We start from the raw sequence: 26,574 nt of genomic DNA, 5'->3' as shown, positions 1-26,574 counted from the left end.
TCTTTCCCTGTCTCTCTCTCTCTCCCCCCCCACTACACACACACACACACACACACACACACACACACACACACACATCTCACTGATTCTGGTTCTCTGGAGTACCCTGACTAATACAGGGGCCATGTGAGTATTGGGTATAGCAAGGTATATGGTGACAGTACTGGGAATGAAGGATCATGGACAGTATGGACCTCCTTCATGTAACATTGTCCATATTATAATTTGTGATACTCCAGCATTACTTATATTACTTTTGTTAAAGCATTAGGACACTCACTGTTCCACTAATATATAAACAAGTTTCACAAGGCTAAAAGGAAAGAAATATAAGCACATTGTCCTTTTTGGAGTTTTAAAAATTGAATACAATGCACAATTAAAGTTACAGACATATTTCTGGAAAAACTGAAGCAAGTTTATTTAGCATAGAATTATTACCTGGTGCTGCATTGCAAACAAATTCTACTACATCTCTATCCCTTCACAAATTTACAAAATGGAGAAAAGTCCTTTTGAAATTGTTGACTGAAGGTCCAAGATATAAACTTAAAATATTCTTTAGGACATCTTAAACTAGGTATTTGTGAGTTAAATGATTTTCAAGTACCTTTAATTTATCCTAATCCTGAAGATTGGGAAGACACAAAGCATGCCTGCTAGCCTCCAATCTTGGTGTCAGATCTCTCTGTCTCTTTCTCTGTCTTTCTCTGTCTCTTTTTTCTGTCTCTTTCTCTTCCTGCCTGCCTGCCTTTTAAAGATCTGGAAGATTCATTTTCAGGGAGAATTCAAGATATGGAGGCTCTCAGCAGTTGAGTCACCCTTCTTTATTATCCCTAGATATTCTGATCTATTCATAGCGTCCCCATATTTTGTCTTTATAAAACTGAAATCTGTGCTGTCAGTTTCCTCCTTTCCAGCTTCCTTGGCCTATAGGATTGGGCCCACACACTATAGCCTGGCTTCAGTTGACCTTTCTAGATTCATCTTTTGTTGCCAGCCCATATTTTGGTCCTAATGAGTGATAATGAGGCTTCTGCCCGGAAGCCTCCCCCTTTTCACTCTGAAGCTTCCTGAGCATCCTCTGGGCACACACGCTCCAAAGGTTTCCTCCTTTGTGCCTCAGCCCCTTGAGGCCATAGGTGGCTCTCAGTGAATGGTAACTGAATCAGAAGCAACACGAGTCAACTGGGTGTAATTTATGAGGTAAGCATATAAGATCCCTAGTCAGCATATTTCCTCCCTAAGAAAATAACAAATCTGTACAAACCACTAAGACTGTCTTAGCAAGATTTAGAAAAGAAAGAAATTTAGAAAGCTTCCATACCTGCTTATTTTCTACTTCATTTGGCTTTAGGTAAAAAATAATTTTTTCATTTAACAGAAATATAAATGGAAATGGTTTCTTTCTGGAAGGAACTACATCTTTAATGGAAATGTCAGGAAAGAATGAATCTATGTTTATGTACGTTAGCAACATGTGAAGATTTAACATTTTTTTCTCAATCAGATGTTGCTGATTTTATGGATTTCCAAAAATATATGTAAAAACAAAGGAAAAAACTCTGAGGCTGAAAACTGATAACTTCCCAGATCAGAGATAACCCCATAAAAGTCACTGGTATATAATTTAAAGCTTTTGTTTTCTTTAAAATCTAGCTGGTTCTCACTTATTCTCATTTATTCTCAATTAAGCTAGTCCTTAAGTTGTAAAAAAATTTATAGCATTTAAAAATACTGTTAATTTAGCCTTGTGGCTTTCATACCTTTTTTGACCGTAACTTGTAGTAACAAAGACATTTACATTGTGCCCAGTACACACATAGATATGTATATGTGTATTTAAAAAATAAATAACTGAAACAAAAATTTTGTAATACAGTGCTTACCCTTACTTATGTGTGAGGCACTCTGATATTTTCTTGTCTAATTTATATGCTGTTTGTGACCCATTTAATTGAATTCATGATCCCTAAATGAATTGCAAGCTGCAGCTTGAAAACCATTTATCTAGATGAACCTGTTAACCAAGGTAGAAATCCCTTTCCCAGTCTCCCTGGTAGAAGATCAGAAAACTGTTTGAATACATTCTGTGGTGCTTCGACCTCACCAGAGCTTCCGCTGTGGCACTCGCACTAGAAATTGGGAACCACTTTCCAAATAGGAAACTACTTTCCTATAATCTCCAGGAATTGACCCCAGGGCATCCCCTCTCTTCCTTCCTAAGGCCATTTAGGACACTGTATGGTAACCTAACATCGAGGGTGACTCTGCCTAACCATTTTACCATACAGAGTCTGCTTCTTCATCTTGCCCACAATGATATCGATTATGTATTTTCAAGGCATGTCTTTCTGTCTGGGTTACATAATAGGGGATAATATCTAGTCCCTAGCTTAAAATCCATCAATACGTTGATTTGCCCAAATTTATGGCTCCAGCTTGGACCTCTCCCCTAAACTCAGATTTATTTATCAAACTGCCTACATGACATTCCATCTGAAGTCTAACCCTCACCTCAAACCAACACATGCAAAAACAGTCTATTTCTACACTCCTCAGCCTACACTTACTCTAAAATTTCCTATTTTGCAAATGGTATCTTTGTTCCTCAGCTTAAATCCTGAATCATCCTTCATTTCTGTCTCTCTCTCCCTTCACAAAATCAAACAGCAAAAACTGTGGGCTCTTCCTTTGAATACATCCAATATTTGGCCACTTTTTAACTCTGCTCCTACTATTCTGGGTCTAATCACCATCATCCCTATAGACGTCTATAGATGTTATCCTTCTTTGGCCTCCCTGACTTCCATATTTGCTTCCTTGTCTACTCTCCACAGAGCAGGAAAAAATCCCTTTCAAACAGATCTCAAGTAGATCATCTTCTGCTCAAGATCTTTAGTGGGTTTTGCATCTCAAAGTACAATCCAAATTTTATGCTACAGCCTCCAAAGCCCTCCATTAACTTCCCCCCTGACTCATCCTTCCTGTTTTTACTTTCCTCTGACTACTCTTGCTTTACATCTCTCTGCCTTTGCTCCAGCCTCCCAGATCAGGGCTTCATCTTGTCCATCCTCCCGTAATATTCCCTCTCTGTCCATCCCTCCTCTCCCACTCCCAATATCTGCATGGCTCACTCCCTTGCATCCTGCAGTCCTCTGCCCAGATGCTCAATTGCACTTCATTAGAGCAGACCTTTCATGCCCAGTACCTCCCTCATCCTCTTTAATCTGTTTAATTTTGTTCATAGCATTATCACCTTCTCACATATTATATATTTATTTTTCATTCCTCTCTTTTGGAATTTAAGCCCCATGTGTACAAGTATTTGTTTTTAGAAGTTGAATTCCTAGTGGCTAATATGGTGCCTGGAACATAGTAGGAACTTAATAAATGTTCGTTGAATGAATTAATTAAATAGATGAATCAGTGAATGCCACACACAGAATAAGTGTTAGGTGAGAAAAACTTGCATATAGTATAATGCATTGAGAAGAGGGCAGAAAATTAAAAACATTCAAAACATTAAAATTTTCTTTGCTATACATTTTTTCTTTAAAAAAAAAAAAAACCCTCTAAATTTGAATTTGGCCATGTAAAAAATCTAAATCCTAAGGATTTGTATTGGAGACATGATTAGGCATGATTCTCTGACTGTCAGGCCAAACCAGAGCTAATCTGGGGCCTGATTTGCCATGCATTGCCAAGGCATATTCATAAATGGGAGATGACATGTGTAGTAGCAAAGATATAGAGCTGTAGAATTTAATTATATTTAAATTAATGCAAGAAGACCTTGAAGAACTCTTCTTTGACACCAGTTAGGAGAGAGAGACTTCTAAACAAGTCATCTGCTGAAGAGAGATCCGTAGTTTATTTGACTCTAATTTCACATAAATTCTCCAGATTATTTTGATGTTGTAAACATAAAGGCAAAAAAACCATAAATGCTGTATTCAGCAAGAGCTTTTTTGTTTTTGTTTTTGTTTTTCAATAAGAATAATAGTTTATTTTATATCAGAATAATGGAGAACAGATGACAGGGAGACAATATAGTGTAAATGCTCAAAGAACAAATTATCAACCAAGAATTCAGCAAGAGCTTTGATTTTTACAGAGAAATTGATATGGTGCCTTCCTATGAATTGGAAAAACACTTGCCTTGAACAAGTCGACTTTGCTGATGATGCTGAAGTTCACATCAGTGGTGAGGGCTAACTGCATTGTAGTTGGCAGTGTCTCAAGTAGGTCGGATTCATCTTCATGAAGATAAACACATCAGTCCATAAAGGAGAATAATTAAGGAAAAAACATCAAAGTTCAAGGACAATTAAAAAAATAAAGGAAACGAAATATCAACTCTTTTTATAAACAGCTGCATCACAATCTATATTTTCATTGCTTCTATTGGGCATACATACTTATCATAATTGCACTATTACTTGCATGAAAGAAAATTATTTTCAATATTGGTGACATAATAGTTCTGAATAATTCCAGAATTTTGTGTTTGCTGAAATTTTAAAGCTTAGTGATGATGGGACAAAGGCTAGCGAACAAACTGGGATGGAAAAAGGATCTAGTTCCTATCTTCTGATTCTGCAGACCAGCCCTAACATCCTAAGGATGGCAAAGAATAATGAATACCGTGTAGCTTACAGAGTCCTGTCATGATCTTATTGGACCCTCATGACAACCCTAAGGATAAATATTCTTACTCCTACTTTCTGGAAAGAAGAAACAAAAGGGGAACTGAAACTCAGAGAGGCTGTAAGTGATTTACTCATCTGTGCATAAGTGGTGGGTGGCTGAGCTGGGAGCGGAATCTAAAGAAGAAATCTGTTAAGTGAGTAAATTCAAATTATTGTTATTTACTTGCTTATTAACTCAATGAAGTATGTGAGTACATTAAAGATTTTTCTATGTGTGAATTAAATGATGGGCCTTCAGGCTGATAAAATGGTCCGTGAATAAAACTGCCCATTTTTAGTCTACAGTATATTATGGGTTTCTGAGAGCTGATTACTTTTGATGTTTTCTTGCATCCATTTAGAAAAGAAAAAAAATTCTATACTATATCCTTATTTTGATTCCAACTTTGGTTCTAAATATGAAAATCTTTTCTATAAAAACACAACTCCTTTTTTCCAAGGGCTTTTTTTCTCTAGTTCCTTCCTAAATGAAGGAGTTGGAGCAGTGTCCACAGGGAGAGAGGGAAGGAGCCTGTTACTGCCCCTCTTCCTCCCTGCTTGAGATGCCCGCAGGAATAGCTGTGTATGTTTAAGAAAAACATTTGTTGTTTTTGTCATTTAGATTCAGGAAGAGGTTCTAAACCTGTGGTTGGAACCTCTTAAGACTGGCAGAAAGGAGAAGATAAGGTCCTACCGTCAACAACCAGTGATTCTTATCAGCTTCTAAGAAACTTTGTTTTGTTTTGTTTTTGTTTTTTGAATTTTATTTTACTTAGTTTTTTATACAGCAGGTTCTTATTAGTTATCCATTTTATACATATTAGTGTATATATGTCAATCCCAATCTCCCAATTCATCACACCACCACCACCAGCGCCCTGCTACTTTCCTCCCCTGGTGTCCATATGTTTGTTCTCTATATCTGTGTCTCAATTTCTGCCCTGCAAACTGGTTCATCTGTACCATTTTTCTAGGTTCCACATATATGCATTAATATATGATATTTATTTTTCTCTTTCTGACATTTCATTCTGTATGACAGTCTCTATATCCATCCATGTCTCTACAAATGACTCAATTTCATTCTTTTTTATGGCTGAGTAATATTCCATTGTATATATGTACTACATCTTCTTTATCTATTCATCTGTTGGTGGGCATTTAGGTTGCTTCCATATCCTGGCTATTGTAAATAGTGCTGCAATGAACATTGGGGTGCATGTGTCTTTTTGAATTATGGTTTTCTCTGGGTGTATGCCCAGTAGTGGGATTGCTGGGTCGTATGGTAGTTCTATTTTTAGTTTTTTAAGGAACCTCCATACTGTTCTCCATAGTGGCTGTATCAATTTACATTCCCACTAACAGTGCAAGAGGGTTCCCTTTTCTCCACACCTTCTCCAGCATTTTTTGTTTGTAAATTTTCTGATGATGCCCATTCTAACTGGTGTGAGGTGATACCTCATTGTAGTTTTGATTTGCATTTCTCTAATGATTAGTGCTGTTGAGCAGCTTTTCATGTGCTTCTTGGCCATCTGTATGTCTTCTTTGGAGAAATGTCTATTTAGGTCTTCTGCCCATTTTTGGATTGGGTTGTTTGTTTTTTCAATACTGAGCTGCATGAGCTGTTTATATATTCTGGAGATTAATCCTTTGTCTATTGATTCATTTGCAAATATTTTCTCCCATTCTGAGGGTTGTCTTTTAGTCCTGTTTGTAGTTTCCTTTGCTGTGAAAAAGTTTTTAAGTTTCATTAGGTCCCATTTGTTTATTTTTGTTTTTATTTCCATTATGCTAGGAGGTGGATCAAAAAGGATCTTGCTGTGACTTATGTCAAAAAATGTTCTTCCTATATTTTCCTCTAAGAGTTTTATAGTGTTCAGTCTTACATTTAGGTCTCTAATCCATTTTGAGTTTATTTTTGTGTATGGTGTTAGGGAGTGTTATAATTTCATTCTTTTACATGTAGCTGTCCAGTTTTCCCAGCACCACTTACTGAAGAGACTGTCTTTTCTCCATCATATATGCTTGCCTCCTTTGTCATAGATTAATTGACCATATGTGCATGGGTTTACCTCTGGGCTTTCTATCCTGTTCCATTGATCTATATTTCTGTTTTTGTGCCAGTACCGTATTGTCTTGATTATTGTAGCTTTGTAGTATAGTCTGAAGTCAGTGAGTCTGATTCCTCCAGCTCACTTTTTCTTTCTCAGAATTGCTTTGGCATTTGGGGTCTTTTGTGTTTCCATACAAATTGTGAAATTTTTTGTTCTAGTTCTGTAAAAAATGCCATTGATAATTTGATAGGGATTGCATTGAATCTGTAGATTGTTTTGGATAGTATAGTCATTTTCACTATATTGGTTCTTCCAATTTGGGAATCGCATTGTAATTTGCATTCTGAGGGCAGTAGCTTTATTGGCTTCTCAGTAGCACTAATTCCTATTTTTATATGGTGAGGAGCAAACTAAAAGTTGAATCTGATTATTGTCAACTAGCACATTAACTTACTTTACATCTTTAGTAAACATTATTTTTAACTCCAGTGTTATAGTCCTAATAGTAGACACCATGAATGATTAAGGGACTCTTAGAGGAGACCTGTAGCAGCTTGAAAATGGCTTGAAAGATTGCTGTTCTGAGTACTCACTGTGCTCTGGGAAGAGGATGATATCACAGAGGGAGCAAGGGTTTGGAGAAGAACAGGTGCATGTCTCAGTTCCATTTAGGCCATTTGCCTAAGGCCTCTGTGTCCTTGGCCAACTTTTTCAGTTAGGAGCTTCCATTTCCTTGTCTCCTAAGAGGGGGTTGATGACACCAAGTTTTCCCCATTTTTTTTTTTGATGAAGATTATATGAGCTAATGTGTGTAATATCTAGCATCTGGTGGGCACTGAATAAAATTTAGCCTTTGCTCTTGAAGGATTTGCATAACCCGTAAGTTATGTCTGAATATTTAAGGAAAAAAAGCCCATGGTATTAAATTAATGCTTTAAAGATTATTTGGTTGTTTCCCAGCCTTTTTCAAACCCAGTTAGTTGCCATTGCTGCCTTATAGGATTTTCATTATAGGACACGTTTTACAGGGTTTTAGTCAGTAATTTGCCGTGCTTACCTAGCATTCTTTGAGAGTCCCATGTATATTCATACCAAGTCCTGACCCGATTCTGCACAATCTTAGGAATGGAATAAGTGTTCATGTAGGCAATGGTATGATCCATGCAGGTGCGGAAGTTGTTCTGATTGGCTGTAGCTGCCCCAATTACATCTTGCATCTAAAACCACAAACATGGTCACTCCACACCCAGCAGAGGAAGTGGCAGAGTTACTATAAGCCCAGTTGAATTAAGAGTTCTCACATGATACATTCTATTCTAATCCCTGACTACTTGATTTTTAACACACTGATATTGGGTCCTACTTTCAGCCATTTACCTATAAAATATTGGGCAAATCGTATCCTCTTTCTGACCCAATAAGGACAATAGAACCTGTTTTACCTACCATGTGAGGTTTCTGTGAGGATTCAGTCACATAATGCATGTGACTGCACACAATCTTCTTTGCAAACTTGTATATTACTGCAAAGATGTTAGTTGATATTTTAAAAATTATACAGCTGTGCTTATGCAAGGAATGTGCAAAGAAAGTTGAGCAATTACCTGGCAGAACGGCTAGTCCGTTTTGGTGAGTCTCGCTTAGAAAGCATCCTTCATAGAGTTTGCAGTGTGGCTGGCTATATAGACTCAATTCATCACGAAATTGCAACCTCTATACTTCCCTTTGTGTTGTTTAGACAGATAGAATCAAATCTCATTATGCTTAAGGCATAGTATTCAGCAGAAGTTGAAATGTGCTGAAATTACTGAAGCATCATCTACTGCTGTGACAATACTTAAGGAACTGTCAGGTTTTAGTTCTTGGATGTTTATAACTCAGCCATGAAAACCCACTCTAGGTTAAAAGCTGATCTTTAAGGTCTCAGCACAGAAAAGATATAGCTTGACTCTTCGTCTCACATAGAGGGAAGCAAGTGGTTGTAAATTTGCTTTGACTATGGGTTTATAATACAGAGGAAAACCTGGGCGTCACTTTCGCTCATTCATTCTAGTAGCTGAGCCTTTTCTGCTTATGGAAAAACTACTCATTCTTTGAGATCTAGATCAAATGGCTCTTTTATTGTGATGCCATCCTCAGTTTCCATTTCAGAGTTAATAGGTTCTTCTGCTTGTCAAAAGTGTCTGCCGAGTAGCTATGCAGAGAGTCAAACTGTATACTTTTTCAGTTTCTAACCTACTCCTTGAGGGCTGTTCTTCAACCACCTCAGTTCCTAGATCTTCTTTTTTCAAGCCATTTCTGACAGATGATGAATATTACCCAGTCACCTAAGGCCTTGAGAATTGGGATATCAGAGATTAGGTTGGGAAAGTTAATAGAGTTTTAAATTGGGATCCAAGGACAATTAAAAGCATTATTGATCAGTGTTGGGGGCGGAGAATTTGTAGTGACAGTAATCTGAATGTTTTATGTGCAATGCTGAATTTTGATGGTGCAGATGAAGAAGACATATATTCTATGATGTGTGTTCCAGATTAGAGGAAGAAAAGGTTAGTCTCTCTGAGTTGTATGTGAGAATAGAATATTGCAGTTAAAATGAGATGATCACATCCAGGGTGTAGTTCTTGACGTGGTTATATGCGGGAATTTTTAACAAGTGGAAGTTTTGTCCAGGGCTTTCTTACTTTCATTTCTAACTGTTCTCCTTCTCAGCACCTTTAATTCACTGTGACAGTTAAGGCACAAATCTCTATCTCCTGCCTCAATCTTTCTTTTTGGCTCTAGTCCTACATGTTTAGCGGCTTGATATTTCTTCTTGTTCTTTGGGTCCTCAGAGTCACTGTAGGGCTTCCCTGGTGGCGCAGTGGTTGAGAGTCCGCCTGCTGATGCAGGGGACACGGGTTTGTGCCCCAGTCCGGGAAGATCCCACATGCTGCGGAGCGGCTGCGCCCGTGAGCCATGGCCACTGAACCTGCATGTGCTCCGCAACGGGAGAGGCCACGGCAGTGAGAGGCCCGCGTACCACAAAACAAAACAAAAACAAAAAACAAACAAATAAAAAAGTCACTGTAAAGGCAGGTGCAGTGTGGGGTATAAAGCAGCCCTTTCAAACTTTCATGTGCATATGAATCACCTGAAGATCCTATTAAAATGCAAATTCTGACTCAGTAGGTAAGGGGTGAGGCCTGAATTTTGAATTTCCCAGATGATGCTTCTACTGTTAGTCCAAAGACCACTTTGAACGGAATTTTAACTGGAGCTGGACATAGTTTTTTGTTTTTTTTTGCGGTACGCCGGCCTCTTACTGTTGTGGCCTCTCGTTGCGGAGCAACAGGCTCTGGAGGCGCAGGCTCAGCGGCCATGGCTCACGGGCCCAGCCGCTCCGCGGCATGTGGGATCTTCCCGGACCGGGGCACGAACCCATGTCCCCTGCATCGGCATGCCGACTCAACCACTGCTCCACCAGGGAAGCCCCTGGACATGGTTTTTAATCTTGTAAAAATTTCCTTGGACATAGTAAGTGCTAAATACATGTTAGATTTTACTATTTTTCTCAATATGATATGGCCTTATCATATGACTATGAATTACATGTAGGAATTGGGGTTGCCTCTTAATCTCTTTAAACTGGGGTTGACTCAACTGCAAAACTGAGAAAACATTGAAGGGGGTCTGGCTACCTCACATATATTTTATAAAAATTTATTAAATATGATTTTTACCATTTATATTCAAATTAATTGCATTTCTCTATAAACAAGCTTCCTATTTTCTTTTTAATATTTATTTATTTATTTATGCATTTGGTTGCACCCGGTCTTAGTTGCGGCAGGCAGGCAGGCAGGCTCCTTAGTTGTGGCATGCATGTGGGGGGAATCAAACCCAGGCCCCCTGCATTGGGAGCATGGAGTCTTATCCACTGCACCACCAGGGAAGTCTCTGCAAGCTTCCTATTTTCAATCGCTGTTAATGTAATCTCCCCAGGCATTAAGATTATAATTTGTGCTATAGTTTTTAACTGCTTGGTGTTCATTTTCCAAACCTAAACATTTTCTAAATAGAATTTCCTTTACAGTCTCTCTCTCTATTCAATTACCATGTTCAGGCTGAAGTTGCCATATCCCTGAGCACTATGTTTTTTATTTTCTGTATTTTGATTCTTTGATTTCTGGGACTATCTCTCCCAGAGTTAGCGGATTCCTAAATATAGCAAACTACTGGGAGTGTGCCTTTCATATGCAAAATAGCCAACCCTGAGCCCATACTCCCAACAGCCTTCTTTATTGGGCTCTCATATTCTAGGCTACTATCCACCTGCCCCAATTACTCCAGGGCCAGGTACCAGACAACTAGAGAGAGTCCCTACACCCCAGAGACTGCTGAAATTATTCTAACTTGCCAATCTTAAACCCCCTTACCCTGCTTGATCAGTTCCTTTCCTTGTGCCTCCCTATGTAGCCCTATTGGCAAGGTGTGACCCCCTCTTCTTGGATCTGTTTGTATAACAGACTGTCTTTTCAATGTAAATGGTCTCCTGATCTGTTGGCCTCACCATCCATAAATGATAATAAAACCTACATTTTAAAACTGTATGATCCTTCCAATTTATATTATATTTGATTAATCTTCCTTAAATCTCTTATTTGTTAAAAATCCTTCCCTGGCTGATTTCCCATTGCCCTTAGGATAAAATTCAACATCTTTAATTTAACATTCAGAGCCCTTAAAATATCTTGTCCTTACATACATCTCTAACCTTATTTATAGGTGTCCTTCACTCCCATCATTCTGGTACTTCTTCTATTTTCTCAAACATATCTTGTGCTTTATCATTATCTTTCACACACTGTTTCTGATTGATTGAACTATCTGTCTATAACTACTGAATACTATCTGGTTTTTTAAATACATTCTCCTCTATGAAACCTCCTGGGAAGCTTCCCTTTTCTGACCTAATACAGAGCTTTCAAACTCTCCTCTGGAACTTATCAAGGATAGCAGCCCCTTGACATTCATGCATGTAGGATTTGAGTTATATTTGTTATCAGCTTCAAATGTTATAATGAATAGTTTTCATTGCTAAATTTTGTTAAAGCATGAGTTTTATTCATACCACTGTCAGTGTGGTGAGTGGGAACCAATAATTTATCTAGTGGTAATAATCATTTTGTGATTTTGTCTAACTATTTACCACATATACAAATCTCAACATGGCTTTTGCTCTCAGACATATAATATGTAAAGTGCCTTACAAGGAAGTATAACGTCTAAAGATGCTATACTGCGAGCTTTTTATTTCTTGTGAATCTGGGAATTTACAAAGGTGTTGGGCTCTCTCTCTTGCAAATGGCATCTACCTTGCAATAGAGTTATTTGGGTGTTTGTTTTACTTTCTTACTAGATTGTGATTCCTTGAGAATAAGGCAAGGAGATACCATAATAAACATTTATGAACCAATGATTTTTTAATTAAATTAATTTAGACAGCATTTGGTAGCCTCTGGTTTAAATGACTTTTGAAGTTGATTTTAAGCCAGGGATTTTATGACAATATTTGAAGTTTAAGTAAAAAAAGAGAGCTTCTAAAGTTTTCAGGAAACACCAAGTGAGAAGTTAACTTAGAAACGTGACTCTCTGAGAATCTAACGCAGCACTCATTGTGTACAAGTCTTCTGAAAAATTTGATGGTTTAAAAATTGAAAGGCAATGTTGATCTATTTACATCCCCATTCAATTCATCAAAATAGATGGAAATTAGTTACAAAAAAACACCAGATAGATTTTGAATTTTTCTCTGTAAAGTTTATAAAGACTTGTTAGACTTTCAAAAATGACAGCATTTTATATCCAGGGATTCACATCTCAGTTTACCTGACCAATTAAGCTGGAGAACACAAAAACTCCAGAAAAAAAATTCAACAGTTGAAAAACAATTTCAAATGAAGTTTGTGGTTCTGGAAGGCCCCCAATGGTAATTAAAGTTCGAACTGCCCAATAATAACATCTCAGATACCTGTGAAAAGAGAAGATACACATTTTGCTCTTTACTATAACAATAAAATGCCACTATGCTTGGGAATATAGATTACTACTAGATTTTAACACATTTCCTGCTAATCAAGATTTTCTTTCTGTAGGCAGCATTAGCAAATACCATGTATACTAATGTAAACTTCTTTTTTAATGTAAACTTCTTGATAAACATTGTGAAATGACTAAACAAACCCGAGGAGGGTATTTACTAGCTGGTCCACTTATTTTTCGCTGCAAAGCAAATCACCCTAAAGTTTAGTGGTATAAAATAACAACTGTTTTACTAGGCTTATCATATTGTGGGTCAGGTATTTTGTAAAAGGCCCCACAGAGATGGCTCATCCATGCTCTATGATGAGTGGACCCTCAGGTGACTTGAATAGTTAGAGACAACTGGGAGGACTTGATTGAGGCCAAAGTTCTGAGGCCTTGGTTCTAACTGTTGACTGGGTTCCTCTGTTCTCCATGTTATATCTGTTTGGAATGCCCAGGGTATCTTCTCTCACAGTCTGAGCCTGGGCTGGAATGGTTGGAACAGCTGGGGCTGGCTGGGTATTTTCATTCGGTCTCTGCATATGACTAGCTTGGGCTTCCTTACAGCATGGAAGTCTTAGGGTAGATGGACTTTTTGTCTGGTGGCTGGTTTCCCCAGAGTGATAGCAGCCCAGGCAGTAGCTATAAGGCTTCTTATAACTCAGAAGCCCTGCAATGTCTTAATCTCTTGCCATGTATATTTGCCAAGCAAGTCACTAAGACCAGCCCAGATTCAAGGGAAGGGATATTTGAATATACCTCTCAATAAGAGGAGCAGTAAATGATGTGAGGCTACCTTTAAACTACCCCACTAGTGATTAGTGAGGAATATCATAGACATCAAGTGTGTTTATGGAGATGGGAGAGCCCTTTACAGTTTAGAACCAGTTATTTTTTACTGATGGGAAGTAAAGCAAGTAGGTATATGCTTCTCTATCTTCTACTCATAGCTTATTATGTTATTGAATATATAAACCGTGGCAGAGACAGAGGAAAACTGAGTTATATCTTAAAAGGGGAATTACTCTTGGGTGTAATAGGTAATTTACCTAGAAATTTAGTATTGAAGAAAACCAATTATGCTCAGAAATATACTTGGTAAAGATTCTGTACCTAACTCGTGCAGTTGCAAGTGGAGAGACAGATCATAATAGCCCAGATGGGAAGAACATCAGGAACCAGGGCAACAGAAAAGAATATGATAAAGATTAGGAAAGAACATATAAGATTCACTTAGCTATATTTGATCAAGGGTTTCATGTATCCAAGTGAGGTGGGAATAGACGTTAGTATTACAACCCCATTGTATATATATATATTGTAATTTTGGTACACAATTAGGTATACTACTGGGTATATTCCATACAGTTCTGTTAACATGGTCTGGATCAGACATTTCCACTGAATCCTTGAAGAGAAATGTCCCATATATAGAGACCATCTTCAGATGTTGTTACAGAGAGACATTTGGATTTAGTGGGTTCCAGCTAGCTATTCTAGTTTCCAGAGTAAACACAGAAAAGCAGCACTTTTTACAGAATCCTGCCCTAGTCAGGCTTTTATTTCTTGTCTGGGTGTGCGACATAAGCATTTGCAATTTAAGTAATGGTACATTTGTCTTTGAACAAGGATGGTCTTTTTCTTGTGAAAATAGATTACAATTTTCAGATCTTCAAATACTAAGAAGTTGAGGTTTACAAAGAAAGAATCAAACTGCAGTTAAAGTCAGTATTCAAATAAAAACAGATCTAGAAAGAAATCACTTGTTTTGACATTCAATACCTTTTGAAGGACCTGAGTTTTTGTTTGTCTGTTTGTTTTACCTGGTAGATATAGGAACAGACAAAGAATTAACTCTTTGGTAAGGTTTGAAACCTCTGTGCCAAGAGAATAAAAATATTACTACTCTGCAATAGTTTTTCTAGCAGGCTTCCTTAGACTTAACAAATATTATAGTGAACTTGATGTCAAAGAGAACCACCTTGAAGAAGTATGGAATGAATTTTATGGATTGCATTTTAACTTTTCAATTCCAATTTATAATTTCCTGTTACCTGATTTAGTGTTATCACAGGTCCTGGACCTGTGGGTGTCTCTGAATTAAGGAAATTTATTGACCCCAATACAGCCCAAGAGTGAGACAGGGACCAGATTCTCTCCCTACATGGCAATTCCATTTCAAGTGTTGGGATTACTATCCCCTACAAAGTCCCTCCAGTGTTAAGAGGAACAAACACATGAATTACTTTCTCTCATTTTCTTATTTATGGATGTTAGAAAATAGCAATTAAATGTAAAACTTAGGCATTGATTTTCCAAATCTGAAGGGTTAGCCTCGAACTATTTTTTCATACTGAAACAGTCTGCTATGTTAATTGGAAGTTTTCTGCCCGGATGCTTTGAGGTTTATTTTGGGATTCTTTTCTCAGTCATGTCTTACAGCCAGACATGCACAACCAAAGGTAAGATTTGTAATTTAATTAGATGGCATCTTATTGATTTTCTAGGATTAGCTTAATTAGTCAAGTGTATCCACCTCTAACATTTACATCCTGGGTAGATAGATCTTTTCAAGGAGATTCTATCTGGCCGATTTAATACATGAGCTGTCTTACAGGCTCTCTATATACAGCCCCAAGTTAAAGCACTAAGGCAGAACTTGACATAAAACCATAAAAAAAATTTAGTGTGAAAATAGAAATTCTTCCTCTGTGAAACAAATGCAGCATTAAACTTTCCCCCCAACATTTTGTTTTGAAATATTTCAAACAAACAGAAAAACTGAAAGAATTTCACAGTGAGCACCGTATATCCACGACCTAGACTCTATTATGAACATTTTACTCTATCTTCTTTGTCACATATTCCTCCATTTTCCATCCATCAATCCATCTTATTTTTTGGATGCATTTCAAAGTAATTTGCAGACAGTAGGCACTTCCTCCTAAATACAGTCCTTCAGAATATTTATATATATAAAACTCAGAATATACTTCAGAATATATATATGTTAGAATATACTTCAGAAAAAAAAATATGTACTAGAGTTAAGTATTGGTAAAGAGTTATTTTAAAATTTTGAACATACATTGAAAGTACAAATCTTAAGTATACTATCTGATACTATTTGATGAATTTTGACAAACCCATACACCTGTGTAACCCAGAAACCCATCAAGACAGAGAACATTTCCATCACTCCAAAAAGCTCTCTTTTCCCAGTCAATCCCTGCCCACACAGGCAGCTACTGTTCTAATTTTTTTCTGTCTCAGATGAGTTTTGCCTGCTTTAGAATTTCATACAATGAAATTACACAGTATATACACTGTTGTGTAAGATGTCTTTCACTCAAAATAATGTTTTTGAGATTTAGCTGTGTTTTTATGTGTATCAGTACTTTATTCCTTTTTATTGCTAAGCACTATCCCTTGAATGACTATGGCACAGTATGTTTATCCATCTTCCTGTGCATGAACACCTAGGCTGTTTCAAGTTTTTGGTTCTTGTGAATAGACATTCTATGAATATACTTATATAATTTTTTTAGACATATATTTTCAGTTCTCTTGGGTAAATATTTAGGCTTGCAATTTTTGTTTTTAAGGTAGGTGTTATATTTAGTTGTAAAAGAAACTGTCCGATTTTATCCCTCCAACAATGTATGAGTTCCACTTCCTTCATATTCTTACCCCAAGACTTGGTACTGTCAGTCGTTTTAATTTTAGCCATTGTGGTGGATGTGTAGTGGGACATGCAACTTTTAAAAGTACCCAATTTGATACTTTATGAATGGACTTTTAAACTACCCCAATCCATCTTAGTTCTAGGTTTCTGTAAATTTATCACTGAAGGCACCGAATATGGAGGAGAACGGTCTCATTAGAAGATAAACTCCTCAAAGATAGGTATTACACAATAGGAGTGTAATATATTTGTTAAATGACCTGAAAGAATAAGTGAAAGGTTATGCATACTTAGACTTAAGAACATAGGAAGGCTGTATCTGTGAGCACATCTATGCAATCCCGTTCCATACATGCTGCCAACTGCCTTTCATCTCCCTTCTGGTCTACTGAATTCTGCCGTTCTGGAGGTTTTGGTACATTTTTCTAAGTGTCTAGTGTAAAGACTATTCTTTTTTTTTTTTTTTGTCAGTGTCTGAACTGAAGTATCTAGGGGACCCTGAGTTAATACCTTCATCTACCCTGGTCTCATCTTCCTCCTGTGTAAAAAGAAGGGAGTAAGTTATCCTAAATTTCCCTAGCACTAAGATATGGACATTCTGACCCTTTCTCCATCCCATTTAAAGTCATGATTCCCATGACAAACTTGCTTGCTATTTTTACTCTTTCTTTTGACGGTCTATGTGTTAGGGATTGAGGCTAGGTATTTGCTAAGAGGTTTGTGCATGCTGGGAAATTTATGTCAGAAAATAAATAAATTGGGGTATATATGGATTAAGGGACATTGGGAACATTTCTGGGTACCAAATAACTACTTATGTTTTCCTTTTGAGCTAAGTAAGCCATTTCCTACTTTGTCAAATTTCACAGTCAAATGAAGGATGCCATCTACTTAGTATAAATGAAAATGACTTCTTGTCTTCTATTGAAATGAACAGACATTATTATTCTGATGAGGATTAATAAAATAGTAATAAATGACTCATTTTAAATGCTCACAATGCTCCACTTATGCCCCACAGTTGCTGCATAATTCTAACTAGGAGAAAGTTTACAAGTCCAGTGATTTCATAAGCAACCTTCAATTTATAGGTCATCAGAAACCATCGCGAGTGTTAACTAAAAAAATGCTTTAAGCTTACATGGTCAAAGGGTAATATGGAATAATAGAAGGGGCAGGTGATGCTTAAAAACTGTGGGAAAATGTAAGTATGTTAACAACTGCCATTTGAAAATTATCTTAAAATACATATAAATGCTGCTTTTAAAGATATTTTATTTGTAGGGATGTGTCCCTGACAGCTGGTAACAGGATTATTGGAGCTTTGGTTTTGGGTGAGAACCCTCCTGTCTAAAGCAGCAGAGAATGGGGGCTGTATCATACCAGTGCTGTGAAATGTATTGAGACTTGCTTTTTGGTCTAGAAAATGACCACTTTTTGTAATCTTTCCATGAGTAATTAAGAAGAATGAGTGGTTTCTTTTTCCAAGGAGGAAATGCAGATGGCCTATAGATATATGAAAAGATGCACAACATTGCTAATCATCAGGGAAATGTAAATCAAAACCACAATGAGATATCACCTCACACCTGTCAGAATGGCTATCATCAAAAAGAGCACAAATAACAAATGCTGGCGAGGATGTGGAGAAAAGGAGACCCTTGTACACTGTTGGTGGTAAAGTAAATTGGTACAGCCATTGTGGAAAACAGTATGGAGGTTTCTCAAAAAGTTAAAAATAGAACTACCATGTGACTCAGCAGTTCCACTCCTGGGCATATATCAAAAACAAAAACAAAAACACTAATTCAAAAAGATACCTGCACCCCAATGTTCATAGTAGTGTTGTTTACAATTGCCAAGATATGAAAGCAGCCTAAGTGTCCATTAACAGATGAATGGAAACAGAAGATGTGATACACACACACACACACACACACACACACACACACACACACACACTGGAATACTAAGCCATTATAAAGAATGAAATCTTGCCATTTGCAACAACATGGATGGACTTGGAGGGCATTATGCTAAGTGAAATAAGTCAGACAGAGAAAGACAAATACTGTATGATATGTGAAACCTAAAAAATACAACAAACTAGTAAATACAACAAAAAAGAAGCAGACTCACAAATATAGAGAACAAACTAGTGGTTACCAGTGGGGAGAGGGGAGGAGGGAGGGGTGTTATAGGGATAGGGAATTGAGAGGTACAAACTATTATGTGTAAAATAAGCTACAAGAATATATTGTACAACATAGGAAATATAGCCAATATTTTACAATAACTATAAATGGAGCATAACCTTTAAAAATTGTGACTCATTATATTGTACAGCTGTAGCATATAATATTGTACAGCAACAATAACTCAATAAAAAAATTAATGAGTGGTTTCTAATTCTTGGGTACAAAGTTCCATTTGTATTTGTTAAATCAAGCTTTTTAATGGGTTCTCAAATCTTTTATATCTTTACTGATTGTCTTTGGTTGCTTGATCAGTCAATAGTTGTGTGTTGATGTCTCACACTTTGATAGTGTATCTGCAAATTTCTCTTCCTTCTAATAATTTTTACTTTATGAATTTCTTTGATTCATCATAAGTACTTTGCATTAGGTGCATGAACATTTAGAACTGGTAAATATTGATAGTGAATTGAAACTTTTACCATTATATGATAACCTTATTTTTCCCTCAAATAAATTTTGTTTTAAAGTCTATTTTGACTAATATTATTTGACAGTCTCTTTTAGGTGGTGAATTTAATTCATATTAACTTATTCTGCTTACTGATGTATTTTAAGTTGTTTCTACAATCTTATCTTTTTTTTATTCTACTGATTCAGAAATTATCTTCTCTATTTCTGTTCCTTAGTGATTATCTTACCACTCTACTCCAGCTTCAGTACACACATTTTTTTTTTTTTTTTCCTTGCGTTATGCGGGCCTCTCACTGTTGTGGCCTCTCCCATTTGCGGAGCACAGGCTCCGGACACGCAGGCTCAGCGGCCACGGCTCACGGGCCCAGCCGCTCTGCGGCATGTGGGATCTTCCCGAAACGGGGCACGAACCCGCGTCTCCTGCATCGGCAGGCGGACTCCCAAGCACTGCGCCACCAGGGAAGCCCCACACATTTGTTTTTTAGACAAAGATTCCTTTTACTTTCTAGAGAGTTTAGCAATCATTGAAAACTGTGGTGAATATAATTTATATAGAAATGTATCTTATAACAAGTAATTGCAATAACTAATACAACAAAAATTTCAAGTAGTTTATCTCCTTGTATTTTAGTGAGAGGGCTTTGAATATCTGGTCTGAATATCTGGAATTAGATGTCTAAAATATTAGAACAATGTAGCTTCAGTTTCTTATGGGTTGAAACTGAGGTTTCTTTCTTCTTGTTATAATACAGATTTGGTCATTCCTTCCTTTTTTCTTTACTCTCTCTCATACACTCACTATATGTTAAGTATTTAAAGATGGCAAGTAGGAAGAGAGAGTAAAGAAACTTCCTTCTTGCCTGCTTTAAATACCTAACATATACTGAGTGTATGTTATATACTTAACAATGTTCTAGGCACTGGGAACAAGATATATTCTCTAGAAATGCTGCAGAAAGGCATCCAGGTATGAAAAGAGAAATAGCTCCACTTTTTCTGGATGGCAACTGTATATTATTTTGCTAATTTGATAAAAACACTTATCAGACTTATGAGTCTAATGATGTTGAATTACATACTTCTAGGCAATATTTAATATAGTTGGTATCTTACTCAGTTTTCTTTGTAATTACTTATATTAAACTAAATACATATTTAATTCACATTCTAAAGGGAATTACTTATAGATTTGGTTATACACTTTCTTCTTGTTGTGTGTGTTTGTGTGTATGTGTGTGTGTGTGTGTGTGTGTGTATTTCCCCGATCAGTGGGCCTTCTGACTTTAAATTTTTAAAATTAGTTCTGGTTAAAAGTTCAAAAAATGTTATAATCCTTCATTCAGATCCTGCTCACTCTAGCTAGGGTGTAATTTTGTAAGGTATCTTTACTCTTTTTGCTCTATCCTATAATTGCTTTCCTTCCCAAGGCTGCTGTGAGTTGCCCTTCAAAGTCATGCTGGGACCTGTTATTTTCCAGTAAGGACATTGCTTTATAATAGGCTCAATGTCATTTCACTGGAGCAGAAAGTTAGTGGAATCTACTTTATGCCAGGCCTTTGTATCTACCAAAAGGAAATTTCACTATTAAATAACTCAGTTGCCATTATTGAGCCCTGATTCTACTGTACTAAAAATTTCAGACAATCTCTTATTCTCAGGGTACTTGCATATCTAATTGCCAAGTTTAGCATATGATCCTTGTTACTCTGTGTTTAATTGAGTTAGTGGTTATAGCTGACTCATAAACCCATAAAGCTCTTCAGTGGTAAACCAATTAGCCACTGCATCTGCCCTCCAAATAATTAATATTCTTCATTACTAACAATCAGCATAGGAGTTATTAAAAGTTACCTTACCACTCAGCTGTCTAAAGCACAGGCTTTCAAACTTTTTTGTTCATGATCCTGAGTAAGAAATGCATTCTACAGGTTAATCCAGGACACACACACACACACACACACACACACACACACACACACGCACCCTACTCGGTATGACAGACTCGGATATTTTCTATTCTGTCCTCCTCTATTCTATCCTCTTTCACTTAAAAACATACTGACCTACTAATAAAGAGTTAATGGATTGTGATTTACAGTTTCAAAAACCACTAGCTTAAGAAAGCTCAAACTGAAACATAAAATTAAGAATAATCAATAAATGTTTCCTTCAAAATTAAAACTTACTTGTTTCCTTCACCATCATACACCCATCTGGTAGTTCCAATTCCTTCATAGTTTGAAGCCCAATAATACATACAGGCATTAATGTGCAGAGTAAAGAGCAAGTATCCAGTTGTTCGAATGCCTCTGACAAGGAGAATAAATGCAAAGTAAGACTCATGTTGTTTCTGGAATACAGCCTATTTTAGCATTTTCTTTTCCTTAAAGTCTCTGCTGAATCTCCTTGCTTTAAATTTGTGAACTGTTAACTCTCATTAGTACAATATAAAATGATGGTGCCTTCACATGTTTTCTGACTGCAGTGTCTTGACTGGGACTGACAAGAGTAGAATAAAAAAAACAACCCTCTTTTTTCACAAATGGTATGAGTCAACTCCCTGAAAGATATGCCTCCAGGGTCAATTCTCCAATTTGAGTCCCATAAAATACACCATGCTGATTTCACTGGATATCTCTGAAAAGCTCATGGATTTTATGCTACGATTAACTGACTAGAGGTCTCTGGGCAAGTTAAGTTCAGAACAACAAATGAATGAAAATTCAGATTAGAATGAATTGTCGTGAGAGAGATGTAAAAACTTGTGAAAGAGCACGTTTCTCTGTCTTTGTTCTGACTGAAGCAGGTAATACGTCCTCTTTTTCAGTCTTGTATTCTTCTAAAATCTAATATAATTTTCATACATTTATCTCACTTCAAAACGTTCAAATCTACTTTAGAACACAACCCAATATTTTACATAGCCCCAAATCTGAGTTTATTCCCTTCTCTTTTGCAGGGAGGCCATATTCTTCCCAAGTCCTGTCTAAAATATTTCACCATTGCTCTCTCTCCCAGCCCTGAAGTACATTGAGTTATACTTTACCTGTAGATATATGCCTTGTTCATTATAGACTCTAGGTGATGATTAAACTCAAAAAATGAAGTGTACTATGTAGGAAACAAGCAAAAGAAATCCAAAAGTGCATTAGTCTTAAATATATCTATTATATTTAAATAAAACAATATAAAATAGACTTTATTTGTTACTGAAAATAATTCTATTCATGTCTTAAAAAAACTAAGGTCTGTCAGTGGTATTTTCCTCCGGGTAGTGCATTTTAACAAGGTGCCAAACTTCCAGAGCTTCTTGCTTTATTTTATTTCTACCCTCTAGTTACAGCCTTGTTTGTAATGCTTGTTGAAAATCAAGCTTAAAAACATTTCTTTCCTTTTTTTTCTTTTTTAAAGCATGTGGTAGAACTTTATTTTACAATAATTAAAAATCATACCTCCCCCCAAAACATAAGTAAGATAGTAAAAGCGTAATAAAATACATTGAAATCATAAACAGGTGTTAAGGCCTGTTGCTCAACAGTAGCATTGTTTTTAAGCAAGTTGCATTAGGTGTGTATTTATTTCAACAAAATTTAAAGTCCAATTAATATTAGCATTTGTTATCTATTCTTGACATTGTTCGAAGACATAGAGAGTTTATATGCATTTAATCCAAACAGTTGCTATTTGCCTCAAGGTTTTCTTCTGCTTACACCCACTTCTATAGCAACAAATACTCCCTACATGCACTCTTACCCCCTACTTTCTCTTAATCTATAGGCTGTAAAATGCAAGAGCCAAGAGCATGAAATCCAGAGCCAAACACCAATCTCCTCTCTGCCGTTTATTAACTGTGCTACCTTGGAAAAGTCCCTTAATATTTCTGTACTTTGGTTTCCTCATCTGTAAATTGGGGACAATAAGAGAATGTACTTAGACTCATAGGATCTTACAGATAGGAAGGGCTATTAGAGATTATTTAGTTCAAAGATTATTTAGTTCAAAATTTCATCCAATGTAGATAAGACTGTAATAGAGCATTTGGAATTAGAAAACAGCTATAATAGCAATGACTATTTAACTAGAAATATACACAAATGATTTGTTTTTCCAGAATTCCTGAGTAGGAAACATCCATTAAGCATTCAGATTAAGAGAATTTCAATTTGTGGTAACTTGTTTATTGTGCTCTTAACAGAAGTTTTCACAAAGGCACATTTTAAAATTTAGCTTAAGTATTCACTGTAGAGAAAATTTATATTCTTAATTTGTTTTATCCTATATAATTTGGAGATAGGTAAATGATATTTTCCCTAGAGAACTGCACATTAAAATGACACACTTATGTGAAGATGACTGGACTGGGGGGTTATGTAAAGAAGATTATGTTGGCTTTCAGGATCTCCTATATTATTTAAAAAAACTACCTAATATAGTGAGTAGGTTTTTGGACACTGAAGGGACACAGAGATGGGATTTGAAGAGTTAGCATTTTATAAATTTTTATTATAATGCCAGACAAACACTCAAATCCATAGGAACCTGAGTCTCTCTCAAAGTTGGTTACCTCTGATCAGTGGCCTCCAGAAATATTCATTCTACACTAGAAATTTGATGATGGATGGCCAGTCCACCAAGCTGCTGGGAACGTTAAGTTCTGCTCAATCTAGACCTACATTCTGTGGTCAAAACAGAAGTCTCTAGAGTTGTCTTGGATGGATGAGAATATAGAGTAAGGTCCCTCTTGACTTGGAAAAATCATGGGTGTGGAAGGAAAGCTCCTTCAGCCTGAAGTTTATTTGCCCATCTGATTATAGTAAGGAATTTGGAGTCAGAAAAATATGTGATAGAATCCAGATACTGCCACTCACCAGAGTGTGTCCGGACAGATTATTTTACTCTGCTAATTCTCATTTCCCTCATCTCTAACATGAGGTTGTTTGGAGGAATAAATGAGATAATGAATACGAAGTTTATCAAAGTATGTAGCTACAAGTATGTATTCAACAAATATCAGCTGCAGCTGTGTTAGGATCCACTCGAGTCTCCAGGTTATGTCATCTTGTCTTCCCAAGGTGTCAAAGCGATAACCACCTAAAACTGATAAAATCTTTGGTGTTCCTTTTAAGAAGGCTGTCTTTGGAAATACAAGCTATCATTGCTATTATTAAAAATTTATATGAAATTTCACATCCTGACTCTCCTCAGATTCTTCTTAGGTATCTGATAAAGCTATGAGTTATAAAATATTTATCTTAGAATCTTTTTGACTAGGTAATACATTCACATAGTTCAAAAACAATAGGAAATATATATCTTCATAGTCTTTTCTCTTATTCCCGCCCCTACCCATCCTGCTTTTCCCTCCAGCTTCCCAGCCTTACCTCAGTTAACCATTTTTATTAGATTTTTGGGGTAGTCTTCCACTATTTATGTAATATAGAAAAATAGAATATTTTCCCCTTTCTGTTACAAAAGTTAGTATTGTTCTATAAACTGTTCTGTAACTAGCTTTTTTTTTTAACTGAGCAGTTTGTCTTGGAGGTCTTTCATAGAAAAATTCCTCCTTAATTTTGCATTACAAAGTACTCTATAGATATACTGCAATGTATTTAACTATTTCTCTCTTGATGGACATTTGAGTTGTATCTAAGTATATAAATAATTTTGTTATGCAAAACTGTGCTTGCATTTTTCTATAATTATAGAATTTTTGATGAGTGAGATAACTTAGAGGTCATCTAAACTAATACCCTCATTTTACAGCCAGTATTGCAGTCTATTACATTAAACTATGTAATAAATAGTGACAGTGGAACAGAAAAAAATTATAAAATATTCATTTGTAATATAGCTGTATTTCAAAATATAAAAGCATTCCTATTTTAAGTTATAAAAATAGCTGTTATGAGATATAGACTCAAAAGCAACTTCCATTACTAGAAATAAGGATGTTTTTCCTTCATTCAGCTTTAAAAATTCTTAACATTGATGAGGGCATAAAAATGGAGGATAGTTTACAAAAAATTAAGAATGTGATACTTTTAGGATATTTTAAAGTACTTTGAGATTTCCATTATTATAAGAAGACAGTTAAGTATAGTTATCTTACCTTTAACATCCTATTTGTCCTAAATATTGGATTAAACCCAAAGAAGAGGTAGAAAACATCAAATGGCATTATTGATGCCACATCCAACTGTTGGAAGAACACATTCACAATTATGTTGTGTTTACATGCTTTTTAGGACATGAATTGATTTATACCAATGTATGTAAAGGCTGACCAGTCACCATGATTTATTTGTTGCTTAACACAAAATTGCCTTCAGTTTCATATGCATGGTGTCACTGAAAGATGTATTAGTGCCCTGAAAACAAGAACACTACTTCATAGCCTACTTCCAGTGAATTTCATTTCCAGCTTCATGCATCTGATCTCAGCTTAGGCACTGCAATTTCTGGGATTTTGTTGAGCTGTCACATATATTTAAGAGATGGCATGGTTGCTGCTGTTAAAATACATTTTAATAGTGTTTTAAACTTGGGGCTTTTGGACTGAAACTCAAGCCCATTCTTGATTTTATGTGAAACAATTAGGCATTCATTGTAGTGATATATTTTTATGTTTCAGGCAATTCTCCAGTGTTCAGGGCTAATTATATTGTTGGTGGTTCATCCAGACTCTTCAGTTCTTTCTACTACTGTCTACTTTGTATCATATTGCTAAAAATAAACTGCTGTGAACATATCTATCAGAGACTGTACAAGCTAACAGAGAGGAGAGGAAAGAAGTCAGTCCCATTTACAATGATCAGTTCCGATGGGAGAAGGTATTGAAAGTACTATTATAGCTAAAGATAACATATTTTAAATTTGTGATGTATTTAAATTATTCTGGCCTTCCATTACCCTGGTAATTGTGAAATGACAGCATAACATTTGCATACTTTCCTGATTGCAATGATAACAATAAAAAATTCTTTTACATAAGACAATTATTCATTTTCATTATTTTTTACGTCATCTTGAAAAATAGGGTACATTAAAAAAACGTTTAATTTATTTAAGACAATTAAGAGGAGTTAAGAGTTTTGTGTAAGGCCATATGTATGAAATGGAAAGTTGAGGTAATTAATTGTGTACTACAATTTCAAAGCCTAGTGCTATTGAAAAGGAATGGAACTTTCAGTTTGAATGAACACACATTGGCTACTATAAACAAATTACTTACTAAAACAATTGGCTTAAAAATTGCATAATATCATCAAACCTCATTGAATTTACCCTACAGATTTTGAGCCTCATAACAAGTTGAGAGGTACACAGAGCAGTTACTAAAATAATGTCTTATAGGGCTTCCCTGGTGGCGCAGTGCTTGAGAGTCCGCCTGCCGATGCAGGAGACGCGGG

The 26,574-nt window shown here is 36.2% G+C and overlaps 1 protein-coding gene across 1 annotated transcript in view; it reads right to left on the bottom strand.

Annotated features, from left to right (window-relative positions):
* Positions 1-26,574, bottom strand: part of CNGB3 (cyclic nucleotide gated channel subunit beta 3) — a 150,192-nt gene that overhangs the window by 35,673 nt on the left and 87,945 nt on the right. Inside the window, exons 8-13 of the mRNA XM_007461739.1 lie at positions 25,275-25,361; positions 22,212-22,276; positions 21,352-21,474; positions 12,617-12,758; positions 7,803-7,962; positions 4,162-4,259 (exon numbers count right to left, since the gene is read on the bottom strand). Of these exons, the coding sequence (XP_007461801.1) occupies positions 4,162-4,259; positions 7,803-7,962; positions 12,617-12,758; positions 21,352-21,474; positions 22,212-22,276; positions 25,275-25,361 (675 nt within the window). The remainder of the gene's footprint in view (positions 1-4,161; positions 4,260-7,802; positions 7,963-12,616; positions 12,759-21,351; positions 21,475-22,211; positions 22,277-25,274; positions 25,362-26,574) is intronic.

Source organism: Lipotes vexillifer, unplaced genomic scaffold, assembly GCF_000442215.2.
Source record: "Lipotes vexillifer unplaced genomic scaffold, Lipotes_vexillifer_v1.1 scaffold163, whole genome shotgun sequence".
Lineage (NCBI taxonomy): Eukaryota > Metazoa > Chordata > Mammalia > Artiodactyla > Lipotidae > Lipotes > Lipotes vexillifer.
The sequence above is the reverse complement of the archived record's forward strand: the minus strand, read 5'-3'. Positions and strand labels throughout refer to the sequence as shown.